The 13,980-nt window shown below is 47.6% G+C and overlaps 2 protein-coding genes across 5 annotated transcripts in view; one reads left to right on the forward strand and one right to left on the reverse strand.

The window, feature by feature from the left end:
* Nucleotides 1-8,089, reverse strand: part of STK4 (serine/threonine kinase 4) — a 46,389-nt gene extending 38,300 nt beyond the window's left edge. For 3 of the 4 annotated variants that reach the window (XM_069034146.1, XM_069034145.1, XM_069034148.1), the window contains exons 1-7: nt 7,998-8,089; nt 5,374-5,454; nt 4,390-4,518; nt 2,414-2,528; nt 1,721-1,885; nt 1,157-1,324; nt 462-599 (exon numbers count right to left, since the gene is read on the reverse strand). In XM_069034146.1, coding sequence (XP_068890247.1) covers nt 462-599; nt 1,157-1,324; nt 1,721-1,885; nt 2,414-2,528; nt 4,390-4,518; nt 5,374-5,454; nt 7,998-8,029 — 828 coding nt within the window. In that variant the 5' untranslated portion in view covers nt 8,030-8,089. Of the gene's footprint in view, nt 1-461; nt 600-1,156; nt 1,325-1,720; nt 1,886-2,413; nt 2,529-4,389; nt 4,519-5,373; nt 5,455-7,080; nt 7,151-7,997 lie in introns of those variants that run through there. The other variant, XM_069034147.1, reaches the window with a different exon arrangement.
* A 53-nt stretch (nt 8,090-8,142) lies between these two features.
* Nucleotides 8,143-12,596, forward strand: TOMM34 (translocase of outer mitochondrial membrane 34). The gene is made up of 7 exons (XM_069034401.1): nt 8,143-8,296; nt 8,394-8,493; nt 8,636-8,788; nt 9,411-9,571; nt 9,839-9,983; nt 10,623-10,749; nt 11,540-12,596. Exons 1-7 carry the CDS (start codon nt 8,182-8,184, stop codon nt 11,636-11,638), a joined length of 900 nt encoding a protein of 299 aa, XP_068890502.1. The 5' UTR covers nt 8,143-8,181; the 3' UTR covers nt 11,639-12,596.
* Nucleotides 12,597-13,980: the final 1,384 nt, after the last annotated feature.

Below are 13,980 nucleotides of genomic sequence, written 5' to 3' on the forward strand. Positions count from 1 at the left end.
TTTGGGCTCATTCCCCTCCCACAACTTCACTTACTTCTCTCCTTAGCCTAGCTGTCAAGAACCAATTACACAGACCATTACCATGTCTGGAACATTCTGAGCAACCACTTACATTTAGCCTGCCCTGTTTAGTGTTCTAAGAGACAGCTTCTTGGCAGTGCTGGTGGGAATTTGAAAGTAAAACAACAAATCCAAACCAAACAAAACCAGCAAACCAACAACAAACTCTGAAAGCCAAAACAACCCAGAGAAGACAAAGGAAGTTGAAGTCAGACCGGTTCTTAGAGAAGAACTGAAAAGTTGAAGTCGAGCGTGAGATTTTTAAAATGAGTTATTAAAAAGTAAAATCTGTAGTGAGCAGGAGTAGCAAGATATGAAACCAATGTCTCAAGAGCCACACAGCACGGCCTACCCCGGGCAAGCCTCCCCCAGAGCTCATGTTCTCCTAAGAAAAGGCAGACCTGCAGCAGCTGTGTTGCAGTGGCTCGCTGCTCCGGGCTCTTCACAAGACACTGCTTCACAAAGTCTGTAAAATTGTCCGACCAGAGCTCTGGTTTCCGGAATGTTGGAGGCGGATTGGTAGGAATCATAAAAATTGCCTGAAAGCAGAGTATTCCAAATTTCCACAACAAAGCTTAAAACCAACAATTCAATATAAATACACCCAAATACACACTGGTACTAAAGAAGAGTGGACTTTTCAAGGTGCTGCCTGTGAGGAGTTTGTGACAGTATTACACACAAATCTGCTCACAGGGATCAAGTAGCAAGAAAACAGACTTTTCTCACTAGGTGCTCACACCTGGCTGAGCCATATGTGCCCCAAAAACTGTGAATTTGACATTTTAAGTCTTTAAAATTTGTGCTTGCATTAAAAAAAAAAAAAAATCCACTTTGGATAATATAGCTGAAAATATGTTTCTTCACATCCAACACAGAGCTATGTCTTAACAGACGACGATTGTGATTTTTTTTATTCCCATGCAGATTCTTCTTGACAAAGACTTGTTTTTCATTTAATCAACAGTACAAAGAACTGACAGGAAACAACTTGTTCTATACATTAAAAGCAAGATTGCATGCTGATATGTGATTCAGCCAGCTATGACAGCAAACCTTTTCCACAGAGCAAGACATTTAAGGCCACAGTCCTTACCCTCATGGGATGAATATCTGCATATGGTGGCTTTCCTTCAGCCATTTCTATTGCAGTGATTCCCAGGGACCAGATGTCTGCAACACAGTTATATCCAATTTCCTGAATCACTTCTGGAGCCATCCAGAATGGGGTCCCTATGACTGTGTTCCGCTTTGCCATGGTGTCCTGAAGAGAGAAGCATAAAGATCCAGACAACGGCAACTGTATTAGCCAAAACCAGTCATTAATGAATTATCACCCTAATTATGCTGCGTGCATGCAGATTATTAGACTCAACAAGACTAGAATATGGAATGCTGCAAAGAAGAACTAAAATGTGCTCACAGAACTCAAAAGTATCCTAAAAAAGGCAGCAAATGCTATTGCAAGCCATTACTTAGTTGTAACAGCTTCCACAGAGGAAGATCTGTTCTAATCTGCTGCTGGTTTAGCATCTCATGTTGATGCAGAGTGCTAAAAATCAGCTATGAGCAATTTCTCAATCTCCACAATCCCATCACACTCACGCACAGGTTAAAAAGATAAACTGAAATGTACAAAAACCACCCTGCTTTTACTTACTGTAAGCTGTCCTGCCACGCCAAAATCAGCAAGTTTAGCATGTCCCTCTGTATTTAGCAATATATTTCCAGCTTTGATGTCCCTGTGTATTTTCCTCATAAAATGCAGGTACTCGAGTCCTTTCAGTGTCGACTGCACTATTGTAGCAATTTCCTCCTCTGTGAGCTGAAGAAGAGAAGAGTTACTGCCAACATATCAGTGGCTGAGACACAGCACTTTTATGCTTTGGTCTGTATTTTACTGAGATTCACTAATTGCCACTTAATTGCCTTCACTAAAGGTTGCAATACCAATGGGAAATGAGTGACTTACAGCATTATGTAGCATAATTAGATCACAAACAGCATACATATAAACACCCACAATATTTCACATACCATAGTTCTCTCTCAGCTAGAAATTCTTATCCTGCAATAACCAAAGCAAGGCAAAGTAGGGTCTTACTTGGAATCAGTCTGGGTTTTCAGGAAAGCCAACACTCCAAAACCTGCTCCACCAATTAAACTATCCAGATAATCAAAATGCAATGTATCAGCTTTCTCGTTTTCAGAGGAACAAAGCACCTGTCTCTCAAGTTATGGCCAATGGTTGTGTCAGGCATTGAACACTGAGAATTATGCCCTAATTACTCAGCTTCCTTGAGATGCTGGACACCCATGCTCCCATCCATATACCCAAAGGAGAAGCACGTACAGTTTTATTTCGTAACCGAATGATGTCAGACACAGATCCAGCACCACAGTATTCCATGACTATCCACAGGTCTGTGTTCTTAAAATAGCTGCCATAGTATTTCACCACGTGAGGACTAGGAAAAAAGAAGGAAAAAACAAAGGGTCAAACACCAGTAACCAGCATCAGTGAAAAGGCACAATACACTGCAGAGACCCTAAGTATGTTTTAGAAACTCAGTGTTGAAGTGCCACTGAAACCATGACCAAAAGTATTCCAGAACACCCTGAATTCTGCACAGGGCGTTCACAGTCCTGCCAAGCCTGTTCCCATAGCAGGGCTCATATGACCTCCCAGTAAGTCACTCCAGGGAGCTAAACTGTCCGACAAATCCCACGGAAGCAAGGAGCGATTAGCCTTCAGTCTGGTTCAGCTCCCTGAACCAGGTTACAACAGGGTCAGTGCTGGGGCAGGACAAGGGAATGGGAAACAGGCCACAGGAATCCCTGGTAAAGCTGCTGCAGAGCATTTGCAACTAAAGGGAAACACTAAATAAAGTCCACAATTTGCTGGAAAATAGCTATCACACTCATTAAGATGAATGTTCCCCCACTACCACATGAACCTACTTGTCTCTACAGTTTAGTCCTGGATATACTTTAGGATCTCAGTACAACCTAGGACTCTCTCAGTCAGCTATCTAGCTGCCCAAAAAGCAAACAACCTAGTAAAGTTACACTGGCGAGAAAAACCACATGTCCTCTAGAAAGGGTAAAGCAGAAACTAACAGGAAGACTGTCCCTGATTTAATGGGAATGGAGCTAAGGTACAAAACCGTGTTTAATCTGTTCTCTGCTGAACATCTTCTAGTGAAAAACTCTAAAACTAGCAAGGCAGTCACACTGCACAGTGCCCCTTAATGCTTGCACAGAAAGTGTGATGCTCCAGGGATTCACTCCCTCTGCTGTTCACAACTGCAAGGTCTCACTTCAGGCCTTACAATACTAATACTTAAGAGACACCTAGCAATGCATTTCAAGTTACACAGTAAGATTTTTCAGGAATAATTTCTTTTCAAGGTATACTCTGCTGCCTGCTCCTAAGTCATCTTCATTTAAATACAGTGAGAGTCGAATGCAAGAGAGTAAGTGACTGGGACTACAGTTTTATATTGCTCATGTAATTTATTTCAAATGGCTTTCCATGCAGGAATTCCTTCACAGTAGTGTTTCCTAAGGCCAGCTTCATAATACCAGAAGAAATGAGTGTATTTTAAACCTTCAACCTTGGAAACACTTTGAGGGTAGGTCTTTTCTACCCACAAGCTCTTCACTGTCTAAGTCACTGCAGCATCTTTTCCCATAAAAACATGCAGAGAGGGGGACAACCAGCCCACAGAGATGCCAGCAGGTCATTCTGGGGATGCTCAGATCAGCAGACAGCTTGTACTGCAGCAGAGCCTGCACAGGCAGAACAGGACCAGGAAGGACGGTCCTGCCACCCGAGCAGGTGACAGCACGGAGGTTGTGCACATGCAAGAGCAGTCATGCGTTAGTGGCTCTCATCCACGTGCCCTTTAAAAAAAGAAACAAAAAAACCTCCTTCTAACAGTTTTCTATGCCTTGCTGGGAAGCCACCACCCCTGTGGACACGGGAGCTGCTGCTCAGCACACAATCAAGTTACCACTGTTCAAGAAGCCCGGGCAGAACGGCAGCGACTGCTCACACGCTTGGCTCTCAGCTGGCAGCAAGTGCAGGGTTACTCCACTCAGCTCAGTGCTCTCTCTTGCTGCAAGCTACCTTTTGTTGTCTTACCTTTGCACTACCCAAATGGTCAGCTAACATGACTCAGTTGATAGGAGGTAACTTGATTGTACACGTTCCGGCCTTTTAAAAAACATTTAAGGCAACATGATGGCTTTTATTTGATTAAATGCCAGGTCACAGGTGATACTTGTCCTTGCATCCCAATAAAGGGTTTTGCAGCACACACTTACCTATCACATTGCTGCATGATGGATATTTCCTTTATGATCTCTTGCAGGTCAGATTCTACAGGAACTTGTTTAATTGCAACAACTTGACCCGTTTCTTTATGGATGGCTTTGAACACACTGCCATAAGAACTAGAAAACAAAATATTAAACACTGAATATAGCAACATTAAAAATGCAAATGTTATGGCTTTGCTTTTTGCAAGTGTAACCATCAGGTAAAACATGAACTATCATTTTATTAAAAATATTTCGTATTTTAATGTAAATAATCAGCCCACTAGCTTCTAAGCACTGTAATACAAATAAGTCAGCACACTGAGACAGTGAGGAAAGAGCACACCATCGTTACACTGACCATAGCTTTGGAATGGCCTTTTGCACAAATTCAACAACTAAAATTCTCTTTTTCCAGCACAGAGTACAAGATGAGCATCAGTAAGAACTACAACTCTGGTCCGAGAGGTTTGCCTGCTCTTGTAAGATACCATCATTCTTATTTCCAGCTTCTTTACTTACAGCAGCCAGGCAGATTTACAACTCAGTCTTTTCCAATGAACTGCTTAAGGCAGTGCCCATGTCACTCCTGGAGTGTTCCCATGCTGCTCTGCCTCACCAAAAGGCACAGTGTCACTGAAGTTCACTTCCACCAGGCAGATCTTCCACAGGAGGTACCAGGGATGAACTACAAAACCTCATGAGTTCCCACAGAGCTCTACCAACTCCAGGCTGGCATTTTTCAACAACTTTCAACTCCCTACTGCTGACCCATAAGCTGCTATTTGGGTTAAGGTATCGCACTCTGGAGAAACAAATGTTTTATTCTGTTACTAACCAAACACTGTCACTATGTTAGTACATATCTTTCAGAAGTAGGACCATGACAATAGTGAAACATCAGAGTCCACTGAACACACCCCTGTTAGACAGATGTGTTCTCAGAGAAATGTACATTGGGCCCAATGTACATTGGAACACAACACATACCCTTCTCCAAGCTTCTCCAGGACATCAAATACTTCTTCAGGTTGTTTGGTTAAACTGTCTTCATCTAACTTCTTCAGCTGCCTGCATGGTTGAGAAGAGAGAAATTACTACATTTAATTTCATGGCAGTTTGGGCTCTGCTGAAACAGAAGAGTAAATAGCACCACTTAAACACACAAAAGGTTTGGCATGAAGTAAATTGATTATGAAGTAACTTTACTTCACCTGACAAGGTGACTGAATATTACCAGCATCCAATAGCAAAAAAAAGGCTGGGAATTACAAAGAACAGAATGTAATCAGGCACACAAATCTACAGCTCCTCTTGGCAGAAATGAATTTCAGGATCTCTATGCTGGTGGTCACAACTCAGCATAGCAGAATCTGGAAGCCATTGAACATACCTGCTAAATTTCAACATCTGGACTGGAAGGATACCTACTGAGGCCATAAAAAAGGGAACATCATCTTCCCTGATGCCTAGAGTACATGTGGAATACCTTTGTTGGGATGCAGGAGGCAATACTGATCTCACCTGCACATTTTTAACATCAGAACTTCAGATCTTAACTTCATGGGCCTGGACGTATACTAGGAAAATTCTATCATGAAAAAGGAAACTGTATCTGACTCCCAGGATCTTAAGGCCATCCCTCTTAAATGTATTGCTAACAAGAGTCAGCTGAAATAATTTCTAATAAAAACCTGCCATGTGCTGTGATTCTCCACGTGCCTCCCCCCCTTCCTCCAGTACAGCTTTTAGGGAGATCCCGTACACAAAGCAACAAGAAGATCAATCATATTTGTTTGAGTCTACACTGGAGAGCTGTTCACCAAACCTCCTGAAACAGCTAAGGACTACATAACAAAAAGGTCTGAAAACAGTATTTTATTGTCAGCGGTAAGAGTATCCAACAGCCCACAAACAAGTGCTCTTTCATTTTCACATCAACTGAAAAAAAATCTGAAACAACAATAAACAAAAACCAGCCAACAAAAATCCCTCCAAACTCCCCAAACCAGCTCATACAAGTTTTTTAAACACAGAAACTTAAGAATCTCAGCACTTTTAGAGCTCACTGGTGTTTAAAGTAAAACACACGTGGTTGCCTGCAACTGCAAGTTACTCCTGAAAGCTCTTACAGCTGCTGCTACAGATCAGGACTCCAGTTGCAGGAATACTAATTTTTATACTAAATATGTAACTTTTTTCCCCCCAGTTTCTTCAGAAACAGAGTGAAAAACCATTCACTGAGCCCTGGCTATTATGTTTATGTACAAAAGCCACACGGGAGGAGCAGCTCGTGCATGGAGCACATACAATGGCTTCCTGAAGCAGAGGAAACATTATATAGAAGCAGACTCAGGAAGTGGTGAAATACTGAAAGTAGCTGCTAGCTTCCCTGCTCACATAAGCATTAAAAAGAATTTACATGTCCTTGTGAAAACAGAGAGGGAAGAAGGTGTGGGAAAAGGGAAAAAAAAGTAATACATGCACTGCACCAAAAACCACATCAGCCCCCATTTCCAAGGAGCCCAAAAAGTGGCGACGCAAGAGGCAGACACTTCTTGTTGAAGTTGAGGCCTAAATTCTACTAGGGTAAAAGGAAAAAAAAAGGCTTTTCATATACCTAAACATAATAACCAGACAACTACTGTACTTGCAACAAACAGCCTAATTTCTACTATAGCCCAGGAGCCCAATTACTTTGCATTGTCCTGTTCCATCGAGTGCACCCGCTGCTGTCTGACACACTCTGCCGTTCTCCTGGATGTTTATACCACACAGATGTAACAGCAACACAAACCCAATCTCACCTTTGTTGTTATTCAGATCTAATCGTAAACACCTGCCCCGTAAACACCGGCATAAGCAATTATAGAATAAAACCAAGCTTTTTTTTTGCTTTTTTTTTTAACAGAATATACATCACTGTTTAACCAAACGGGCCAATGCCACTGGGGACCAGCGGCAGCAGCTTCCTTTGTTCGCTGCCGAAGCATTCCCTGGGCCCCAGCTGCGAACCACTGATAGGATTCTGACACTGACACTTCATTCAAGCTGCCGCCAATCTCCAGCTCTGCCCCGCAGCCCCGGCTCGGCCTGGCAGCCCGAGATAGGGAACTCCCGGCTTCGTGCGGCGTCCGAGGCTCCGGGCTCGGTGTGCCCGGTGTGCCCGGCGGGAAGGCGGCAGTGCCAGGGCTGGGCACGGCGCCCGGACACGGCACCGGGGGGACAGACCCCCACAAAAATGGGAGAGACGCGACGGGAGAACAAGTGACCGGAGCTTTGTCGCACCACTGGCACGGGCCAGAACACCTCGTACAGCCGCGGTACCCGGCGGGAGCCCCCGCAGTGGCACAGGCTCCCCCAGTGTTCCAGTTTAAGCCGTTTTCCCCCACCTGAGCGCGGTGCTGTCCCAGCAGGGACCTGCGGGCGCTGCCCGGTGCCAGGCGGCTGCCGCCCACGGCCCCGCGGCTCCGGGCAGCGGCAGCGCCCCGGAGGACCGAGGGGGCCGGAGCTCGGCGCGCCCACGGCCGCGCTCTCGGCCCCGCGCCGGCAGCAGGGCGGGTGATACGAGCCGGAGCATCCCCGGTTCCGGCAGGAACACCCCCCGCGCTTACCGGCGCGGGTTCCGCAGCTGCACCGTCTCCATGGCGGTCTGTCGGCGAGCCGCGTCGGTCCCTCACTGCTCCATGGCACTCCGCTCCGCCGCCGCTTCCGCCCGCCGCCGGATGCCAGCGGGGAGCGCCCGCCCCGGCTCCGGCAGGAGGGGCGCGGCTTCCCGGGCGCGGCGGCAGCGGCGCGATGGCCGCGTCCCCCGGTGCGCTGCGGCGGGCCGGCAACGAGGAGTTCCGCCGCGGGCAGTACGGCCCGGCCGCCGAGCTCTACTCCCGGGCGCTGGCGCAGCTGGAAGCCGCAGGTAGGGCACGACCCGGGGCGGGCGAGCGAGCGAGCGGGCGGCGGGATCCCTCTGAATCCCGGCTGAATCGCGGCTGTCCCGCTTGTGGCCCGCGCAGGGGATGCCACCGCCGAGGAGCGCAGCGTGCTGCTGGCCAACCGCGCCGCCTGCCACCTCAAGGACGGCGCCTGCAGCCTCTGCGTGGCCGACTGCACCAGGTGAGCGGCGGCGGGGCTGGGGGCACCCGGCGGGGCCGGAGGGAGCGCTCAGCGGCTTCCCCCAGCTCGGCTGGGGCGGGCGAAGGGGCGGCAGCAGCCCCGGAGCCGCGGGACTGACGGCGCTCTCTCCCCTCCGCCGCAGCGCCCTCGAGCTGGTCCCGTTCGGGATCAAGCCCCTCCTGCGGCGGGCAGCGGCGTACGAGGCTCTGGAGAGGTACTCGCTGGCCTATGTGGACTACAAGACCGTGCTGCAGGTGGACTGCTCCGTCCAGGCGGCACACGATGGAGTCAACAGGTAACGCCGCCCGGTTAGGGCTCGGGAATAAGGCTGCTGGGTGCTGCTGCTACTGTGAACCGTGCTCATGCCGGCAGCCTTGGCAGGAGCAAGCTGTGTCCCAGGCACACGAGTGAAGCAAGGCCTGGCCACGTTCCCTTTGCCTGCTAGTGCCTATAGCTCCTTTCAAGATGCTGATCGAGGGCTGGGAATGATTTCTGTGAGACTGTTTCTGCTTTGCTCAGTGTCTGATTTAAAGGAAATAATGAGCTAAAGTTCAGTACACTGTCCTTTAAGTCTCCCTATGTTTAGTGTGTTTACAGGCTGCTGTAGTCCTGTTTTCTTCCTGTTGCTCTCCCTTTCGCTTCATGGCTTGCCAGACCAAGGAGTGGAATGCATGTCTCTTGCTCACCTGAGCAGTGACAGCCCCAACCCTTGTCCTATGTTATTTTTAGCTCTGCTGGCATGAAGATAATCTCTTCATAAATGTCCTGTAGAAGGAACCCACTGAGATGTATGTAAAGAAATTAGCAGACAGAGAGATGCTGTTCTTAATACACAAGCCAGGTTAAGGGTGACCCTGCTGGCTACTGCATGGCCCATCCAGCCGACAGCCAGCATGACTGGGAGCTGTCTCTTGCAGGATGACTAAAGCCCTGCTGGAGAAGGATGGCGTGAACTGGCGTCAGAAGCTCCCACCAATCCCCAGAGTGCCCGTTTCTGCCCAGACGAGGTGGAGCATTCCTTCTGCCCAGGCCCCTGGGGCAAGCACACCTCCTGCCACTGCACCACGGGGAGAACGAGGTGGGAACATGCCCTTGGGCTGGGCAGAGAGCCCTGTAGCTCCTAAGGGTGGTGATCAAGGCAGCTGCCACACCTGCTTGGTGTGTCTGCAGCTGGGGCTGAGGCTTGAAGAAACCCAGGCCTGGTTCTGCCACTGCCTGTTCGGTTGATTCTGGTTCCTTTGATTTTTCTGTGTCTTGCCTCTGGTATGGGGATATTTGTTTTCTGCGAGGCTGTGACATTCTTGGTGGTTTTATAGAGTTCTGTGTCCTTTCCCACCATTTCCAGACCAGACTGCCGCTGGCATGGAGAGAGCTCGAATGCTGAAGGAAGAAGGAAATGAACTTGTAAAGAAAGGAAACCATAGAAAAGCAGTTGAGAAGTACAGTGAGAGTTTAAAGCTCAACAAGGAATGTGCAACTTACACCAACAGGTACTGTACAGCTCTTTGCCTAAGTACTTCTTGGCCCTGTATAAAAGCTACCATGGTACTTCCTGGCAGAAGTGTTTAATGTTTGCTCCCAAACTAATGAATAAAACAAAACCGCCCCCTCAGGTTCACGCCAAGTGCAGCCTCCCCTGTAGTGTAACTTTCTTTGATCAGGTGCTACAGAACTCCTTGGAGACACTTCTCTGGGCTGCTAAGGGACTTCTCCCTTGACTGCTTTGTCTGCCAGGACTGGGGTTGTGAGTAGTCTCTGCTGCCCTGCAAACCACAAACTGCAGACTGCTGTTCTTTGACACTTGACGTACTTCTAAGGCAGTTGCAGCAAGCAGAGCAGATGCTGCACTGGCAGAGGCAGGAACCTGCATCCTCAAATGCAAGTGCAGCTTCTTTAGCTTTAGAGCAGGTTGCTCTAAACATCTTCCTTTTTGTTCCTTTAAACTGAAAAACCATCTCTTTTTTTCCCCTCCCTGTAAATGAAACAAACTTGAGCTCAAGAAGTAAGATGACAACACATGAGGATGGTTTTGGAGTCCAGCTTTGTGCTGCACTGGCAGCTGTTCTGTGTGTTGCAGCAGTAGATGCTACTTTCAGCCAAAGGTCTCTAAGCAGGTGTCTGTGTTGCAGAGCTCTCTGTTACCTGACCCTGAAGCAATACAAGGAAGCAGCACAGGACTGCACCGAAGCTCTGAAGTTAGATCCTAAGAACGTTAAGGCACTCTACAGGCGTGCTCAAGCACTTAAAGAACTGAAGGTAAGTCAGGAGTTTTAGGCTTTAGGCTAGAACTAGATGGCTGTTGATGCATGATCAGAGCCAGAGATGGCCTTTAAGGCTTGTTTCTGCGCTAGATAATATCTGCCATCAGATAGCTGAGACCTTTAAAGACTAAGAATCAAAGACATCACACTTTACTGTTTGAATCTCATGAGTTTGTCAGCATCAGATGCTGACAGCAAGTGTTTGTTCACAGAATCACAGAATATGCCGAGTTGGAAAGGGTTGACAGGATCCTCAAGTCCAGCTCCTCACCCTGCACAGCACCATCCCCAGCAATGGCACCCTGTGCCCGAGAGTGTTGTCCAAACACTTCTTGAACTCTGTCAGGCTTGGAGCTGTGACCACTTCCCTGGGGAGCCTGTTCCACTGCCCAGCCACCTTCAGGGTGAAGAACCTTCTCCTAATACCCAACCCAAACTTCCCCTGACACAACTTCAGGCCGTCCCCAGAGATCCTGTCCTTGATTACCACAGAGACCAGTGTTGTGTTGAGCTTTATCTTTTTGTCTCATGAGAAATTCTGGAGTCAGTACTGGTATAAATACTGCATTGGTGTTGGACTCAGAACCTGCTTGAGTGATGAAATTGTGTTCTCAGCCCTAGTTTAAGCATGTTTTAGAACAGCTACATCAATGCCAGTGCTTGAGCAGTTACAGAGAGGGAGCCACAGGCTTAGTTGTGTTGTCTTTGCCTCTGTTCCTGGGTAGTAGTTCTGCCTTAGACTGCCTTTTTAATGCACTAACCATTAAAAAATACTCTCTTTCTAGGATTACAAATCAAGTATTGCCGACATCAAGAGCTTGTTGAAAACTGAACCAAAGAACACAGCCGCACTGAGATTACTGCAAGAACTGAACAGAGCCTAGGGTAACCAAGCAACAAGGAAAGCTTTCTTTTCCACTGCAGAGGAAAGCTTTCTCCCTTCTGATGTTGTTACAGGGACCAGTCAATGCAGGATTGGTGTTGAAATCTTATCTTCCAGTGCTGCTGAGATCTAAGAGGTTCTGTACCAGCACAATGAATGTTAAGACATAATCTGTATCAAACTCTATTAAGCTGGCTCTATGATCATGCATAGTTTTAATGCCCCTTCCCCAAGAGGCATTTAGGTTAATTTTCCTGGTGGAAGTCAACTTGCCTCTAACTGTTGGCCTCAGGGACTCATTTCATGTTGGCTAAGATGCACGGGAAGTGGCTGTTCCTGTCTGAAGTGCTACAAACAGAGGGGTTTCAGTCCTTATTCAGGTGACGGTTTTGCTGCGTTTGTGCTGCTATTACTGAAAGTCGCTGCAGGAACTGCTGTAGTTGCCAGAGCACCACATACCCTTCTTATAACAGGGGCACAGTTACTTGCACAGGGCCAAGCTTGTTCCCTCTCCCCCTTGATGCCTGCTGGCCCTCAGCTGGGTTCTGCTGCTTAGTGTGGCTGGGCAGATGTTTACAGTAGCAGCTTTCTTTAATTATTCTGCACATTTAAGAAAACAGCAGCAAGTTAAGCCTGCCTTGTTACACTGTGCACTATTCTTTCAGATTCTGGGTGCTTGGGAATTTTGCAATGGTTTTTTGTCTTGTTTTTTTTTTTTTTAAAACCACTTTAGCTCCTCTGTGCCTTTTGGAGCAGTTGCTATGGGGTGTTACAGGGAGGAAAATATGCGGTAACACCTCAGCTGAGGTCTGGCTTACTACTTCAATGCATGTGTAAACTTTTCCTGATCTGGTATTGATGGCACTGATTTTAAATGGTAGATAAAGAGATACTTGGAGTTACTTTGTGAACTGTTAAAACCTGTTCTCATTAAAGCCATGTTTATTTTCACTCTAGAACTGTGTTTTTTGTGATGGATGGAATAGGGGAACTGAAACACTTGCTTAACCACTTCATACTCTCCCCTCTTTTTGTCAGAGGACTTCAAGCACTGTACAGTGCCTTGCTCTTTCAGACAGTGACCTCAGCTCATAGTGGCCATTAAATTTAGAGTTCAGAGTCCCTACAGCTCCAGGGACACTGGGGCTGGGAAAGGCACGCCAAGGAGAGCAGAGCACTGCATCAAGGTTTCCAGCCATTGCTCAGCCTTGCACTCTGCCTCAGCTGGTAGGATGCTGGGCCATGCTAGACCTGATCCAACTCATAATACAGACCAGGAGACAGAAGCTAGCCCTTGGTCAAGGTTCAAAAATCTTCTTTTCCCACCTTGCCTCTCCCAGCAGTGTTTCAGGCAGGTACCCTGCTGAATTGAATTTAGAGAGCAATCCCTTTAATGCCATTTAAGACAAAGACTTCTTACCTTAGCCTGACACTAAACAGTTTTTTGTAGGTCCCAGGGCTGTACTCCATCAGCTGTAACAGGCCAGGGCTTGAAACAAGTCCTCCCCAAGGGGCACAAATTGCTCCATTCACTCTACTCCCACTTCTGAGCATGACAGCTCCATTGATCCCACAGCCAGCACTTACCCAAGCTCTTAGCAGGTGTGATGGATTTCAGGGTGGGGAAGCACACAGCACTACACCGATAAGCAGAGAAAGGTCACAGAATCCAGGAATAGGACTGGCTTCACTTGACTAAGAGCTATCCTTTTGGCAGCCCTGCTGTTACCTGAGTGGCAGATACCTGCACTGTTCAACAGCAGCTCCTCAGAGCACCCCTAACCAGCAGCAGTCACCATCTCCTTCCCCTCGAAACAGCAGTTTTGTTTGTGCCTGATACCAAAGATTTTCTCCAGCAACAGCACCAGGTAGACAGAGGTCACGCACAGCAACAAGACACTATTGCAAGCTCAGCGTCACTTCTGCTCCTGTCTCCCCTTCTGCTCCTGCTGAGGTGCTGCTGTCCATGCAGGACACTTCGAGGTGGGCAAAGGTAGTGCTGGCCACAGGGCAACAGAGAAGGTTTGTCACAGGGACACGCCTTCATCAGCCTGGTTCAGAAACAACAGCAGCTGTTCCAGGCTGGGGACTCCAGACTCATTTGCATTGCTGCCTCAACTCCCTAAAGCCTCAGACTTCACCAAGGGACTTCTGCCAGGGAGATACTCTGAATTATTTCTAGTATCATCAGGGATCCAAGTGCCAACTTCTCCTTTCCTGATTAACATTTTAGAACTTGTCCTTGCTCACATCCTCTCTTAGGTTATTCTGCTATCCCTGTGTTCCTGGGCACCACTTTGCATTCCCTCTGGCTTTACAGAGGACTCACCAGCCCAGCCACCT

Source organism: Aphelocoma coerulescens, chromosome 20 (genome assembly GCF_041296385.1).
Source record: "Aphelocoma coerulescens isolate FSJ_1873_10779 chromosome 20, UR_Acoe_1.0, whole genome shotgun sequence".
Classification (NCBI taxonomy): domain Eukaryota; kingdom Metazoa; phylum Chordata; class Aves; order Passeriformes; family Corvidae; genus Aphelocoma; species Aphelocoma coerulescens.

What these genes read in the sequence shown, in the direction of transcription:
- TOMM34 (XM_069034401.1), top strand. Translation starts at nt 8,182, where the DNA reads ATGGCCGCGTCCCCCGGTGCGCTGCGGCGGGCCGGCAACGAGGAGTTC. An exon ending in TGCGTGGCCGACTGCACCAG is followed by an intron (nt 8,494 to 8,635) that starts GTGAGCGGCGGC and finishes CCTCCGCCGCAG; the next exon opens with CGCCCTCGAGCTGGTCCCGT. An exon ending in TGCACCACGGGGAGAACGAG is followed by an intron (nt 9,572 to 9,838) that starts GTGGGAACATGC and finishes CACCATTTCCAG; the next exon opens with ACCAGACTGCCGCTGGCATG.